The sequence below is a fragment of the Tupaia chinensis genome, unplaced genomic scaffold, assembly GCF_000334495.1.
Source record: "Tupaia chinensis unplaced genomic scaffold, TupChi_1.0 Scaffold144062_1, whole genome shotgun sequence".
Lineage (NCBI taxonomy): Eukaryota > Metazoa > Chordata > Mammalia > Scandentia > Tupaiidae > Tupaia > Tupaia belangeri.
In genome coordinates, this window is record NW_006203915.1 from 247,396 (window position 1) to 263,340 (window position 15,945).

General features: G+C 40.6%; 1 protein-coding gene across 1 annotated transcript in view; it reads left to right on the forward strand.

Moving 5' to 3' along the window:
* The window catches only part of LOC102479432 (glutamate receptor 3-like), a gene marked incomplete at its 3' end in the record, with an annotated part of 226,257 nt that extends 219,161 nt beyond the window's left edge, over nucleotides 1-7,096 (forward strand). Inside the window, 4 exon segments of the mRNA XM_014583127.2 lie at nucleotides 2,386-2,490; nucleotides 3,366-3,473; nucleotides 5,570-5,776; nucleotides 6,941-7,096. Coding sequence (XP_014438613.1) covers nucleotides 2,386-2,490; nucleotides 3,366-3,473; nucleotides 5,570-5,776; nucleotides 6,941-7,096 — 576 coding nt within the window.
* Nucleotides 7,097-15,945: the final 8,849 nt, after the last annotated feature.

The window sequence follows — 15,945 nt, forward strand, 5'->3', positions numbered from 1 at the left end:
ATGTGCTTTCTCTCTCATTCTATTTCTCTCATTTAAAATAAAATAGACTTCTCTCTGAGCAGTAGTACAATTACACTTCTACTCAAATGTCAAATCGTGGTGTCTGGAATCTTAGAAATACCTTACCTGTTCTCTAGTTCATGGATAATGTTCGGATAGGCTGAATCTTGAGAAATACACAATTCTTAATTAGACCTGAAGTCCTTGCTATTTTCAGTAATGGAAGATTTTCTTAATAAACCCCTATGGCATTGTCTCTGCCCTAACTCTGTTAGAATTCAGTGCTCAAAGGGGAGTATAAAGAACCCTTGAGGCATCACGATATACATCAGTCCCATTCTACTGGAGAAGTCATTGCTATATCAACAAAGGTCCTTTTCTTTAACTAGAAGTGTGACATCACTTTCTCTGCAAGCTTAGGCTGACAATAGTGCCTATGGCTGTAATCGTTTTCTGGGTCAGTTGAACAATCATCTTGTTTTCAGTGAGTCACATCAGAGCATTTTTTCTGCAACAGGAGTTCTCCAGTTTCCTACTGGAGGAGAGCAAGTCCCCTTCTCTTTAAAAATGCCCTCTAATATTCTACATCAGTTTTCCCTTCTGGAACACAAGCCCATTACTACCTCTGACTTGTTTGACAGTTTGTCATTTTCTATAAGTGATGAAAAAGTGTTCCTCCATCCTTTTGGTGGAAAGAGACAGATTCATGTTTGTTGTGTTATTTTTTTTTCTTATTTTGAAATAAAGTCTTTAACCCTTACTTATCAGACAAGCAATGCAAGAGGTTAATAAAAGTGGCTTACATTTATAGAGGGTCTAACATCCACTCTTCCTGCACTGTAAAATAGGTAAAGAAATTTCCCCACCCAGCCAAGACAGCCTCTTATTAGTTCATAACGCTGGAACCAGGCCCAGGCAAACTTATACATGAAGTCTGCATTCATCATTCCCAAAGAGGTATTCAGGCTTCCAGCACCTCTGTCTTTCTTGGCTAGTACTCCATACTCCTGATCTGCAGACTTAACAATTCTTATCAGTTTGTAGATTATCCCTCCATGGCTTTAGCTCTATGTGACCTGTCGATAGGTGCTCATAGGTTAAATAAATAGAAAGTACATCCCTGTCGCTACAGTGGCTAGCAAATGTGTAACCAACTTGAGAGACAGAACTATGTTTACTTTTATTAATAATAACTAGAGCCACAGAACTAAATTCATTTTTATTCATAAATGGAGCCAGCATGTGTTGCAATGCTTACTACATGCCAGACACGGTTCTAAACATCAGACATGTATAACTCACTTAATCCTCCTAATGACTCTGAGGAATAAGTTTGCTCGGAGTTCCTATTTTACAGATTGGAACACTGAAGTAAAAAAAAAAAAGCATTAAGGAACATGCCCAAGGTCATCCAGTTAGTACTGGGGAGGGGGGGCATTCAAAAAGTTCATGGAAGAGGGACTTGCAGTTAGCGTGATGGCTATGTCACTGGACTTCCATGTAGTCGACTGCGATTCATGTCCTGGACCCAGTGGCTTAAGACTCATGCCAAGCGCGTGTGTATGTGTGCCCAAGATCCCAAGAGGAGAATGGAGGAGAAGGGATTGCGGAGTGGCCATCCCCCCGGGGGGGGGAATTTCTCACTTTCTGTCTCTCTGTCTCTATCTGTCTGGTGAGGGTGTGTGGGGATGGCCATGCTGCAATCCCTTCTCCTCCACTCTCCTCTTGGGATTTTGGACACACAGGCATATATGTCTGACATTCCACAAACTTTTTAAAGTCATATTATATGTGATAAATCTAGGAGATCCAGAGCCCATGTTACTGAAACCAGATTATGTTCAGATATTGGGAATACTAAAATAAAATAGTCATGCCCTCTACACTGGGCACATGTGCATTGTGTGCCCAAGATCCTGGGAGGAGGAGAGTGGAGCTGAGGGTATTGTGGTGTGGCTATCTCCCCTGAGGGGAATATTTCTCACTTTCCTTCTCACTGTGTCCATATGTCTGTCTGTCTGTCTGTCTGTCTGTCTCTCTCTCTCTCTCTCTCTGGAGAGTACACATGCTCTAAGGCAAAAACCTCTACGTAAAAAAGAAGGGACTAATGGAAATTTCAGGTCCTTGAAAAGATGGGTGGTAGAACCCTCACTGTATCATAGAGGTAATTGCCTCTCACAGCTTCATAACCAGAAGGTATACCAAGAAAACACTGCACAAGAAATGAAGATATGTTTAGACTTATCTGGTAGGTGGAGCTCAATGATTTTGGATAAAAATTCTCCAAGATCCCAAGATCTGTGAGTGGATCTCATCCCAGAGGACTAGAAGGCAATAATACAATACTATTGTATTTTTAAATTTTACATTCTCCCTTTCTCCCAGGTGCAGGTACAAGGAATGACTGGAAACATTCAATTTGACACTTATGGACGTAGGACAAATTATACCATCGATGTGTATGAAATGAAAGTCACTGGCTCTCGAAAAGTAAGTAACCAAAACAAACACCCAAAGACAAAGTCTCTTGGAAAGTGACAGCACTTAGATACAAGAAAATAGATGTTAGGAAACACACACAATGTAATTGCCACACATTTCTGCCTTTCCGTTGTGTAAGGAGTATAGATATGCACAGTGTGTAATCAGAATATCCTCTGTATACATTTTAAAAGGAGGATTTCCCTCAGAGGTTGGTCCTATGAGAGTGGTAGACTCACAAGTTAACAGTTTTCTACAATAAATAGAAGAAATTACAAATTTTATAGTATTTTGTTATTTAAATAGAAGCTTCCAAAGTACATATGGTTTTAGCAACAGACTTGGAAAAGAGTTATCTTTTCACTTTTCTCTCCTACCAAAAGAACTCTGGACAAAGTACCTTTTTCTACAGATGAATTATAATGACCACTTTGTGTCTATTAATAACATACTAACAGCTGAGTTAGGCATAGAGTAGAATCCAAATTATCTTGTATCTTCCTTGGGATACTCACTGGTTTCCCACTCTCAACTCCTTGCCTTTCTGACATTCAAAACCAAATATTTTTCTATTATAGGAATTAAAAAAAAAAAAAGGCCAATCATCCTACACTGGGCTAAATTATTTTGCACAAAAAATATCAGTAAGGGTGAAGTGGGGATGAAAACCTCCAGGATGAAGGAACAGGATATCTGGGTGCATGTCACTGTTGGAGTCCTGGTGGGAATGGCAAGACAGAGAGAGACCAGACATCATTACTTGTAAAGCTCAAGTTACTGGGAGAAGAAAAAAAAAAGTGTTGTTCCACAATAGCATTTGAATTTCATGCAGTACTTTTTGAGTGAAAAAATGGGCATCCAGGTCAAATGTCTGCTCTTTCTAGGCTGGCTACTGGAATGAATATGAAAGGTTCGTGCCTTTCTCAGATCAACAAATCAGCAATGACAGCGCATCTGCAGAGAACCGAACCATAGTAGTTACTACTATCCTGGTAAGCATGGGCAGAGGGCAAGGTGGGCTTTACTTACAGCAAACAAACCTTTGTGTTTTTTTCAGAGTCTCACTATGTTGCAATCCTCCCACCTCAGCCACCCAAATAACTGGAACTATAGGTGCTTGCCACTATACCCACCTTTGTAGAGCAAACCTTCTGTTTTCCGAAAACCATCATTCAGCCAGAAGGAAAGACCTCAAATCCAAGCACAGAAAACTTACAACAGGGCGGCTCAGGAAACTCTCAAACTATCTTGCCATGTTGATGAACAGAGTGTCATTTTAAAAGAAGAGGGGCCAGTAGGTGGTGTGGCTGGACTCCCACATGGCCAAACGTGGTTCAAGTCCTGGACCCAGTCACTTAAAGATCATAGTGGGTATAAGTGTAGACCTGCCCCAAATCCTTGAGGCAAGAATGGAGGAGAAAGGACTGTGCTGTGACCATCTCCCCAGGAGATAATTTCTCACTTTTGCTCTCTCCATCTTTCTCTGTCTCACTCTGGTGAGTACATACACCGTATGGCAAAAAACGAATAAGAATTTGGAAGAGTTTCAGATATCATTCTCTTCTTTATCCCCACTCTCACTCTTCTACCCCCATAGGACTGATGCATTATCTGGACTTGACATATGATTTATTTCTTTTCTTCCTTTTTTTTTTTTGGAGATGTTTTTGCTATAGGGCGCGTGCACTTACCAGACAGACAGAGAGAGACATAGAGACAGAAAGCGAGAAATCACCCCCCAAAGGGAATGGTCACACTGCAATCCCTTCTCCTCCATTCTCCTCTTGGGATCTTGGGCACGCACGCACATGTGCCCGGCGTGAGTTTTAAGCCACCAGGTCCAGGACGTGAACCGCAGTCGACTACGTGGGAGTTCAGCGACAGAGCCGTTACACTAACTGCTGGTTCCCTGGACTTGACATATAATTTCTTATTGTCAGGGAGGCAGTATTGTAGACAAGAGTAGATTAGGGTTCTAATAGGAGGTCTTCCACTAACCTGTGAAGCAGTGTAAGTTGTAACTTTTCTAAGCTTCAGGTTGTTGAGGTTTGTTGTTGTTGTTGTTGTTAATTTATGTAATGGGTATTTTAATTATTTTTGGTTTAAGACCATTTCAAGGCACAATTCACCACAGAAAGAAGCTGTTCTGCAAAATTCAAAGCATTATTAAGATGTGAGATACTGACTTTGTTTGGTTTTAAAGCACTTTTCTAAAAGCTGGTTTGTTTTTACTGAATGAAATCCAAACCTTAGTTAAAAATATACACGCCACTAGGTCTGAAACAGTGATTAATGGAATAGAGACTTGGCTAAAGTTTGCCTTTCATTTAAACAAATATATCAAATACTCAGCTTGTCCTAGGTACTGTACTAAGCCCTGGGGATATACAAATGAATAAGCCAGGACTGGAACATTGCTGGACTCACACATGGCCAATTACAGTTCAAGTCCTGGACCTGGTGGCTTAAAACTCATGCTGGGCGCATGTGCATGCATGCCCAAGATCCCAGGAAGAGAAGGGATTGCAGTGTGGCCACTCTCCTGAAGGAGTGATTTCTCACTTTCCTTCTCACTGTGTCTGTCTCTCTCTGCTGGGAAGCACACGTGCACTAAAGCAAAAACCTCTGGAGGGTGGGAGGGGGTGGGGAGAAAAAAATGAATAAGCCACATACCTCACAAAGATCATAGTGCTTCCCCAGGGCTTGCCTCAGCAGGCCGTGATTCCTTCATGATAAATCCCAAGAAATCAAAGGCAGTTCCATTTTATGTAACTAAGGGAAATACCTCTGCCCAATTTGACTATATCAAAGACTTTACAGGTGAAAACTGTCCGTTCTTCAAACCATTGAAAAGAATTTAAATCCTTCTCTACTTCCTTAAATCATCAGTTAAAGATTCCAAGGAATACGTAGTCCAGCGAATAGTCATTTGGGGCTTTTCTGCTAATTAAGTAAGCAAAATTTAAAGGTCCTTTTTACACACCGAACCTCAATAGCCACAGTTGAAAACAAAATCATTATTACATTTATCATCTCTTAGAAAAAAACACATAGGAGTAATCATTTGATCTTCCTTTTGGTCCCAAAGGAGTCACCCTATGTAATGTATAAGAAGAACCATGAGCAACTGGAAGGAAATGAACGCTATGAAGGCTATTGTGTAGACTTAGCCTATGAAATAGCCAAACATGTGAGGATCAAATATAATTTGTCCATTGTCGGTGACGGAAAATACGGTGCAAGGGATCCGGAGACTAAAATATGGAATGGCATGGTTGGGGAACTTGTCTATGGGGTGAGTTTTCTTTTTTTTCAATTCTGCTTTAATTTATCACTGTGCTTTCCAACTAACAAAGATAGAGGATTTCATTTTAAACTGAAATATTTATCCAACTCCATAGTTTTCATATAGTCTATGAGAAAAACGTTTTCTTAAGTTCGTTCTGTAAAGGTAGGTTGTCAATAGCATCCTTTGGAGAATAGGATTATTTTACTAAAAGGAAAGTACAATTGGGGAATTTTATTTGGCAACACTAAGCACAGCCTGCCCTCTATTGAAAAATCTGTTCCTTCTGTGTTCCATCTCAGGCAGCAGATTCACCACCCACATAGTTGCCTAAGCAACTTCGCCTCAGCAACCCCATCATCTTTCCTCATCATTCCCCTCATTTGTAGTCAATCACCATGTCCTATGAATTCTATTCTTAAGTCTCTCAAATCCAGACATGCACTTCATCTCCACCGTCATCACCTTAGTTAAGGTTCTTACCACTTGTCAGTCATTTAACTGGTTTCCTGCCTCTGTTCTCACCCTGGCAAATCAGATCTCCACAGTACTATAATTCCCTACTTTAAAAATCAAGATTAAATTCAAATTCCTTAGCATGCCAAATAAGGCACTTCATAACCTAGCACCCGCCTACCTCTCTAGCTTCATCTTGTACTTTTTCCCTTCACACCAGTGTTCCAGCTATAACGAAGTATGTGTTATTCCCTGAAGGTGCTGAGCTCTCACTTAGGGTATGCCTGGAATTACTTTTGCCTGTCTTCAGCCAGTTTACACCACCTACTTGTCCTTCAGAATTCAGAGATGGTATATCTTTCAAGAAGCCTTCCCTAATCCTAGCCCTGCAATCTGGGTTAGCTACCCCTGTTTTTTGTTTTCTTAATTGTACTTTATGAATTCATATAGTACTTGTGAACCTGTACTGTAATGAAATATTTACAAATTCAGCTGCCCTATTAGATTATGAACTCCTCCCTGACAGAGACATATGTGATTGATTTCAGTTTTCCAGAGCCTGTAACATAGTAGAAGTTCAATAAATACCTGTTGGATTAATAAATGAATGAATGAATGAACAGAATGCCTCTACCAAGGACTGGACCACAGGCCAAGTGCAAAATAATTAATGTTGATAATTAGGGCTTTTAGAATGGGGTATTGTCATTTCTTCAGAGCTCACAGCAATTGCATTTTAGCTTCTGGCTGGAAATGTCAGGTGCTAGGCAGCCCAATGAGGCAAATGGAAATGAGCAGAACTGTACACAAGAACACCCATTGGATAAACCAGTCACTAGAGAACTAAACCGACTGCAAGTGGTGGAAGCAGAGGTTTGGTTCTAATACTCAAGGATGACTTATAATGATTAGTCCCTGTCTAGACAACAGGTAAGGAAAAGACAGAGGAACCTAATGGGTTGAGCTACTCCCAACATCCTAACTGGCAACAAGCAAACATCCAGGTTATCCACTGAACTGAGTTGAAGGAGAAGAATTGTAGTACTTGAGATGGGAACCAATGAGAATAAGTTATTTAATCATAAGAGAGTACTAGGGTCATTAAATACACTTTTGAATAGGCTTTGGGAATGAGCACAAAAGCAGCTCATTTACAAAAATAAGGTCACAGAAAACTAAGGCTTAAAATGATACTGGACCCCAGTTACCAAAACTAGGGCACTGGCACTGTCCTCCAGTGAGACAAGCAGCAAGGAAACTTGAGCCTAGGCCCACAACTATGGAGCTGGAGTGAATTATCTCCTGTGTTAGGTCAAGTTTGGTCCTAGGAAGTGGGACAGGGCCAAGTCACAGATAACTCTGAAGTGAACCCAGCAGTAAGAAGAAGATGACAAAGAGGAACAAGGGACAGGGGGTATCTATTATCATTTCTGAGAATCTGAAGAAGCTCTGAACCATCTTGCCACAGCTCTAACCTCTTACTTTACTGGTTAGTGATGAGGTCTTCTCTTTCTTGTCATTTATCTCAACACTCAGACTCCAAGAGGTCTTGTCTTGCTTACAACTCTCCCCTGCTCTTAGCATGTTACCTGATACACAATAAATGCTCACTCTTGGCTTCAATGAATAAATGCCTGGCATACAGTAATGCCTAGCCAATATTATTTAAATTGAATTCATGGTGGAAGATAATCTTGTAGTATATTATTATTGTTATTATTAATTTGCTACCACTCATTGCTCATTTACTGGTTGTTAGATGCTGTGCTAACTGCTATGGTTTGAATGTGTCCTCTCGAAATTCATGTGATGAAATTTGATCGAGACAAGATTGCAGGTAGAAATCTCATATAACCAGGAAATTAAGAGGTGGAGACTTTGGGAGGTAATTAAGATGAAGATCATTACGTTGGGGTCACTATGATTGAATTCTGGTGGATTTATAAGGAGAGGAAATGAGACAGATCCACAGACACATGTTTACTCTTGTTTTGTCACACCATATGATGCCCTGTACCACCTCAGAACTCTGCAGAGAGTCCTCACCAATAAGAAGATCCTCACCAGATGCAGCTCTTAACCTTGGATTCTAAAACCTAAGCTAATTAAACCTCTATTCTTTATAAATTATGGAAGCTTGGGTATTTCTATTACTAGGAACAGATAATTGACTGATACAGTGCTCTACAGGCATTATATCATTCAATTTCCACAACACACTTGTGAGTTGTGTTAATCTCATTCTACATATGAGAAAATTGAGAAGTAGAAAAGTGAAGTTGCATGCCAAAGACCAAACAGCTTGTAGTGACTTAGTTTATTCTGGCTGCTATAACAAAATACTATAAAATGGGTAGCTTATAAACAATCAAAATCACTTGCCTCTAAAACCTGTGACTAAGGAAATTACAGATTCTTAGGCTTAGAGTAACAGTTCTCTGTTATGGAAGATGATCTCATAAGCCAAACGTATCTTCATCTTCATTTAGAACTTTTGGAACCAGTGGACGGTACATAACGGTTACATTGCTGGACTCCCATGTAGTTGGCTGTGGTTCAAGTACAAGACCCACCAGCTTAAAACTCATGTCAGGAGCATGTACATGCATGCCCAAAATCCCAAGAGAAGAATGACAGAGAAGGGATGGCAGTGTGACCATCCCCCCTGGGAGGGGGTGATTTCACGCTTTATGTCTGTCTCTCCACTGAGCACATGTGAGCTATAGCAAAAATCTCTCTAAAAAAAAAAAAAAAAGAAAGAAAGAAAGAAAGAAAGAAAGAAAGAAAGAAAGAAAGAAAGAGAAAGAAAAGAAAAAGAAAGTAAAAAAGGAAATTTTAATTTTTCAGCACTAGGAAGTTCCAACTTCCCTATCAATGGTAGAAATGGAGAAAAATGAAAACATGGCTTTTGTTTCTGGCAGGCCTGGCCTCTTGTGATTTGCAAGTTCCTTAAGAAAAAGAAGGGCAGAAAACCCCTAATGATTTCCCTAAGTTCTTAATGAGCAAAAGGATGGAGAACAAGGAACTATTTCTTGCAGTGAACATGAAAACTACACAGATATGCACTACTTTGTCTTTAGGGTATTTTCTCTTATGCTTTTAGTATGTAAAGCAGATCAGAGCAGGAAAAAAAATTTAAGAAAGGCAGAGATGAAGAAAGCTTTGCAAAGAAAATTTGAGTATCTGCCATAAAGTCTCAAGAAAAAGTCAAAATGAATTAAATGTGTTAAAGAAAAAAGAAACCAATCAGCCTCTTTTCAAATGATTCCTAAATGGGTTTTTTTTTTTCTCCAAAGAAATTCAAATCAAGGTTGATGTTGGGGCACCTTGTATCTCTCAGAAGGCTATTTTTGAAACAAACGTCAGTAGGACACAATGTGCCCCATTATGTAAGCCCTTCAGAACATTATGGACTTGAAACTGTCCACCTGCTTTTAGCAGTTTTGATTTTGAGCTGGATGTAACACCACCACGTGGTAACTGTCCCAGCTCAAATGCTTACAGGCCACAAGTTTTTATGGTTCCCAAATAGCATGTGTTTTAAGAGGGCATGTAAAAACAGTATTTTGTTACTAGCAGGGCTCTTAAAATTCCTTAATCTACCTTTTCATTCATTTAACAGATGAATGTGGAAACCAGCCAGGACTGTACATTAAAACTACTCACTGGGTAAACCAGGAAACCAAAGCCTGATAGAGAACAGGGGTGATAGAAATGATGGCAGTGTTGTGACAAGGCCACAATACCACACAGCTTGGCAACTCAGGTTTCATATTTCCAGTCTAGTGTCTGTCTACTAGGTCACAGTGGCTCAGTTCACTAAGCTTGTCAGATTATGGCAAGATCAGTGTGGTCTCAGTCACTTAATAGCATCCCTGTCTGGCTTCAAAGGGAGTTACAATCTAGTTGGATTGCAAACTTTTCCATCCAAGATACCCATGCTGCTTATCTGTGACCTCTGGGATGATATAATACACATTTTTAGTTACCACTCAAAATATTTGAAGACCCAATGTGGATGGCTGGAGGTTTCTGCCCTTGAAAAGAAAACATGGTCTAAGAGAAAAAGTTAGAAAAAGGGCTGGAAATTAAGACCCTAATTAACAAAAGGACACCTCTTAGTGGGAAGCTAGCATGTTCCTTATAGTTCCCAGCACTTTGAACTAAGGATAAAGAAGGGAAGGGAGCTAGCTGCATGGCATAGGTGATGGGGCAACCTATGTGTGATCCTGGAGCCACATGGGAGGCCCAGGTTCAGATCCCAGGTCTATCTGAACATGCTGGGCATACCTGTGCACACCTGTGATTCCAGCTGGCTGGGAGGCTGGAGGAGGACCATGGTGTAGCAAGAGCATTAGGAATCTCTCTCTCTTTTCCCTCTCTCTCTAAGTAAAATAAAACTTTTTTTTTTTTAATTTAGGAGGAGTAGTTGCTTTGGGAAAGGCCAAATAAGCTGCTGCCCAGATTGGTTCCTCTGGCTTAGAAGAAAACAAAGTATGGAGATAGAGATGGAGTTGGGGAAGGCTGGCCCTGTAGTCTAGTGGTTAAGGGAGATAGAACCCATATTGCCTACCATGGTTCAGATACCAATCCTAGCACCTTGAAAAACACACCAGACACATGTGCACATATGCCCCAAATCCCAACAGGATAGAGAAATGGAAGAGAAGGGATTACAGTGTGACCTCGCCATGTAGGCCACTTCCCATGGGGGAGGTGGTGCTTCCTCCTTCTCTCTCTGTGTCTCTCTGGTAAGTGCATGTACCCTCTGGCAATCAAAAGGGAAAAATGTAGAGATGTGGGTGTGGAGACAGTTGATTATAGATCACATTCCCTGGGTGTCCCCAGACTCCTCCACACTCCCAGGACAAATGACAATTTTACAGATACTATTCACACTGACATTTCTCTGCCTATAAGAAATTATCTCTTAGGTTGTCACTATCCTAAGATAGATTAATTTTCCATTAAGAAAGGCAGAAAGTCGATCTGTCCTTCCAACTAAAAGGCAGAGAAGCAAGAGTCCTGTAACAGACGCCAAATAGTCTCTACTCTTCAGGTGATTACACTCAGCTGTGGCAGAAGGGCTGATGCTCCGATAACAGGGCCCCTCTCCTTCAAATGATGCATATGAACTCCAGGAAGGAGCATTAATGGAAGTCTGCCATTCTAAGCAGAGAGGGTGGGAGAATATTTCCAACCAAATTTACTCACAGCTCCAAGGGCACTCCTTTATCTTCACTTTGTCTTTAACTCTCTCATCTTCCCAGTGATGAGGAGCCCTAATCAGTAGATCCAGACTGGGACATCTGTTCCAGATAAAGAAATGAGGAGATCCTGTTGTGATGCTGCTTGTTGTTGCACAGATTTAAATAGGTCTCATGCCTTTCTCCAGACCTTAACAATTGCAGACAGTAAAAATCCCATAGAGTACAGCCAATAAAGCAGTTTAAGTTCTGTTTCCCAACACACAACAATTATATTCCTATTGCCTAGCTTGATTCTGCCCCACCTTTCTCTGACACATTCAAACTTTCCAAAGGAAATGGCTACCAAATGCCATTAGAACCACAGGGTTAAGGGGCTAACAGGTAGCATGGTGATTAAGGCACTGAACTCCATGGTTTGAGTCCTGGTCCTGGCGACTTGCTTTCTCACATTCATTCATTCTCTCTCTCTCTCTCTCTCTCTCTCTCTCTCCCTCCCTCCCTCCCTCCCTCTCTTTATGTCCATCTGTGGTCAAATTAAAAATAATAATATAAAAAAGAACCACAGGGATAAAGGGTCAGATCATGTCTGCTTTTTCTCTCAAAAACATATACTCCATTATGTATTACATGGCAATACACTGGGCTACTCCCTCTCTCCTGCCCTTTCCCCTGTTTTCAGAAAGTGTTTGTTAAGGGATTTTTGCTATGTGGCATGTGTACTTGCCGGAGAGACAGAGGGAGACAGAGAGAAGGTGAGAGATCACCCCCCAGCGGGTTTGGCCATGCTGCAATCTCTTCTCCTTCATTCTCCTCTTGGGATCTTGGCCACACACACACACACACAGTGTGAGTTTTAAGCCGCCAGGTTCAAGATTCAACGGTCAACTACACAGGACTCCAGCAATATAACCATTATCCCATTATCCCATCTGCTGGTCCCTCAAAAAATGTTTTAAAAGATGGTGGACAGGCTAGCCCATGGCCTGGTGGTTAAGGGAGCTGAATCCCACATGGCCTACTGTACAGTTCAAGTCTTGGATGCAGTAGCTTGGAAAAAGCATGGGCATTTCCCTTAGGAGGTACTTTCTCCTCTCTCTGTCTTTTGTGAGTGCATGCACCCTCTGGCAATTTTTTTTTAAATGGTAGCTGACAAGCTCCTGTTCATGTAGTTTCCAGGTGAGTTACAAGTTTTGTATCAGATAATGAGACGAAAATCCTCTAAGTTATAATAAGCCTTGCAGCTCAAAAAAAAAAAATCACATTTATACTACATGTCAGCCCACCTAAAACCTGTAGGATTCTTAAGTGCAATCCCCCCCATATGTATGAATTTGTTGGTTTTTAAGTTTTATGAAATTTACAACTTTGGCAACCCACCTATTAAAAGGATTATAAATCCCCTCCAGCTAAATCCCCTCCAATAATGCAGTTGCTCCAGGTTTGCCACTAGTGAGTGGAAAATCAAACCTAATTTAGTATGTTTACTGAGCCCACACAGTCACTCTTTAAGCCGCTTGATTAAATCCTTTAAATAGTCAAGATGCAAGCAAAAGCACTAGCAAACTCTTAGCCAGGACTCTTTGTCCTTGCTGGGTTTTGTCTGTCAACTGGAGCAGCGTCATACCACCTACTTACACACCTATGCTTCTGAAAATGATTTGCCTAATGCTGTTACCAGCACAGGCAGAGGCTTGAGAACAAAAGACCACTAAAGTGGTTTATGACACAAGAGAGGCACTTGATATTGAGTTAGAATTTCACCTGCTCCCTAGCCCATGCATAATTCTCCATGCTCTCTGGCAGCCATAGCTGGCTTTCATTACAACAGAGACTAGGGAAGGAATTCCATTTAGAGAGTTATCAGTTTCCGTTTTTCATCAGCATTGGCCTTCTAAATCTTTATCTTACCTTGAAAGTGGCCTTCTCCTTCATCTGCATGCTATAATAGTCCCAAGAGAGCTAAATGGGTATTTTTGGACACTAGTTATCTGCTCCTCCCTATTTCTCTTAATAATCAAGCTGATTGCTCCACATAACAGTCCTAAGGTCTGAAATAACCAACCATCACAACTGTCTTTTTCTTTTCTTTTCTTTTCTTTCTGAGAGGTTTTTGCTATAGGGCGCGTGCGCTCACCAGAAAGATAGACAGAAAGTGACAAATCACTCCCCAGGGGGGATGGTCACGCTGCAATCTCTTCTCCTCCATTCTCCTCTTGGGATCTTGGGCACGCACGCACACATGCCTGGCATGAGTTTAAGCCACCGGGTCCAGGACTCGAACCACAATTGGCTACATGGAAGTCCAGTGACATAGCCATTACGCTAACTGCTGATCCCACAACTCCCTTGTTAATATGGAAGAGGTGATAGTGACTGGTAGACAGCAACGGCTTCCCTAAGACTGACTCTAAGCTCACATGACAGTGCTGCTGTTTTGGTCTCATCAAGCATAGGAAATGGGAGGGATTGCTAAGGCACCTACACAGCTGGCTATCTTCAAGGCTCAATCAGTAACTCTGTTCCCTTCCATTGGTTGAGCCTTTTTCCACCTGCTTTTCACTACTGCGTTGTCTTTTTTTTTTTTTTCCATCTGTAATAAGACTTTTTAAAGGTTCAGCATGGCAAATTCTCATTTTGGAGTCAGGTCCACATCAGTGAGACTTCATTGAGCAAAGATTTAAAACCATTCTTCATTGATGGAAACACCCTCAAAAAAAAAAAAAAAAAAAAAAAAAAAGATGAACTCCAACCTCCAACTTCTTTGAAAAAGCTCCTTAGAAACAATGCAGTAAATGGTAGAAATACCAGGCTGAAGAAAAAAGGCAAGTGCTTCAGGGTAGCAGATTTTTCCTGTTGTCTTTTGTGATTTCAGAAGTACTGCAAACTACGAATAGCCTCCTTTGAGAATCTGTTCTGCTGAATGCTCCCAGGAATCAGACAACAAAAAGTCCTGCTTCGTCTATCCAGCCACCTCTTGTTAGCATTTAGCCATGCTTAAAATGTCGGGAATGTTTCAGTTATTGAGTTGGGATTTTATTTTTCTTTTGAAGGGAGTTAAGATTCTCAAACTCCATTCTGTACCAGAATGCATAGAGCTCAATTCCCCTAAAGTGATTTTCTCACATGAATGCGTCCTTATTTTTTCCTAAAACAAATAAATGATGATTTCTCCTAGAACTATTGTTTAGACTTAAAAGATCAAAAAACTAGTTAAAGTAATTAAATTTAAATGAGATCAAATGGGAACTGATACTAGAGTGGTATTTTTACATGTTCTGAGCAAGAGACAGAAACATGTTGGTAAGGAGAGGAGGTGGCTTTATCTGTGAATTCTCTTGTCATAAGATTCTAGCTGATTCAGACTCTCTTCCAAAAAGTCCTGCTAGCTTTCTGGTCAATTCCATTTTCCTCAGTAGCCTTTGTTTCTATGATCAGGTCTAGCCCCAGGAAAAAGGGCAAAATTGATAAGAATTTGTCTTTGGCTTTCCTCCACTGAGCACTGTGGAACTGAGGATTCAGCTACAAGGACATGAGAGTTGAAGCCATAGATAAAATAATACTGAGATGAGAAAGTGAAAGAGCTTTAAAAGATCTTTCTTAGTCCACACATCTTCATTCATTATTTCCTAAACCAGACACCATGAATAGACTCTATCTAGGGATACGAAGATATACATTGATTAAGAGAACAAAACTGGGAAGAAAAGACAGAACATTCTGAGGTATGAGGAGAACCTGTAGTCTTCTATATCAGAGCCAAGGAATGAGAACAAAAATTCAGCAGTACAAAAGGTCACATGACCAGATGATGTCTGAGAGAAAGCTTTTGAATTTCATGAGCAAGTACACAGTCTAAGAAACAAAGGGCCAGTGTGTGGCATGGTGGTTAAAGCACTGGATCCCACATGGTCAACCTCAGAATCCTGGACCTGGTGACTTAAAAATAATGCTGGGCACATGTGTGTGTGCCTAAAATCCCAAGAGAAGAATGGAGAAGGGATTGTGTCATGGCCATCCCCACCGAGAGGGGTGTTCTCACTGTCCCTCTTTTTCCATCTCTCTTCAATGAGCACACATACCCTATGGCAAAAATTTTTTTAAAAGGAAAAAAAAAAAGGAAACAATGTTAGTAAGTTGGAGGAGCTTGAAGTTATATCTTAGGGGTGAAAGGAGAAAGTATTCTTGAAATTGAGAGATTGTAAGGTGTTTTCTTTATTTTTCTCAAGAAGATTGGTGGTTGTAGGGAGAGTGTAATGTGGTTAAGAGGGTAGCAGGATCAAAAGGTGGAAAGTGTTTTTTGTTCTGTTTCATTTTTGTTAGTAACTAGAATTACCTAAGTATGCTTTTAAGCAAATATGATAGATCAGTGGTTTTTAAATTACATTATAATCTTCTAAAGGCCTCTTTATCTCCTCCTCCACCTCCAGAGTTTCTGCTTTATATATATATTTAGCTATAGGGTATGTGTGCTCACCAGAAAGACAGAGACAGACAGAAAGCAAGAAACCACCC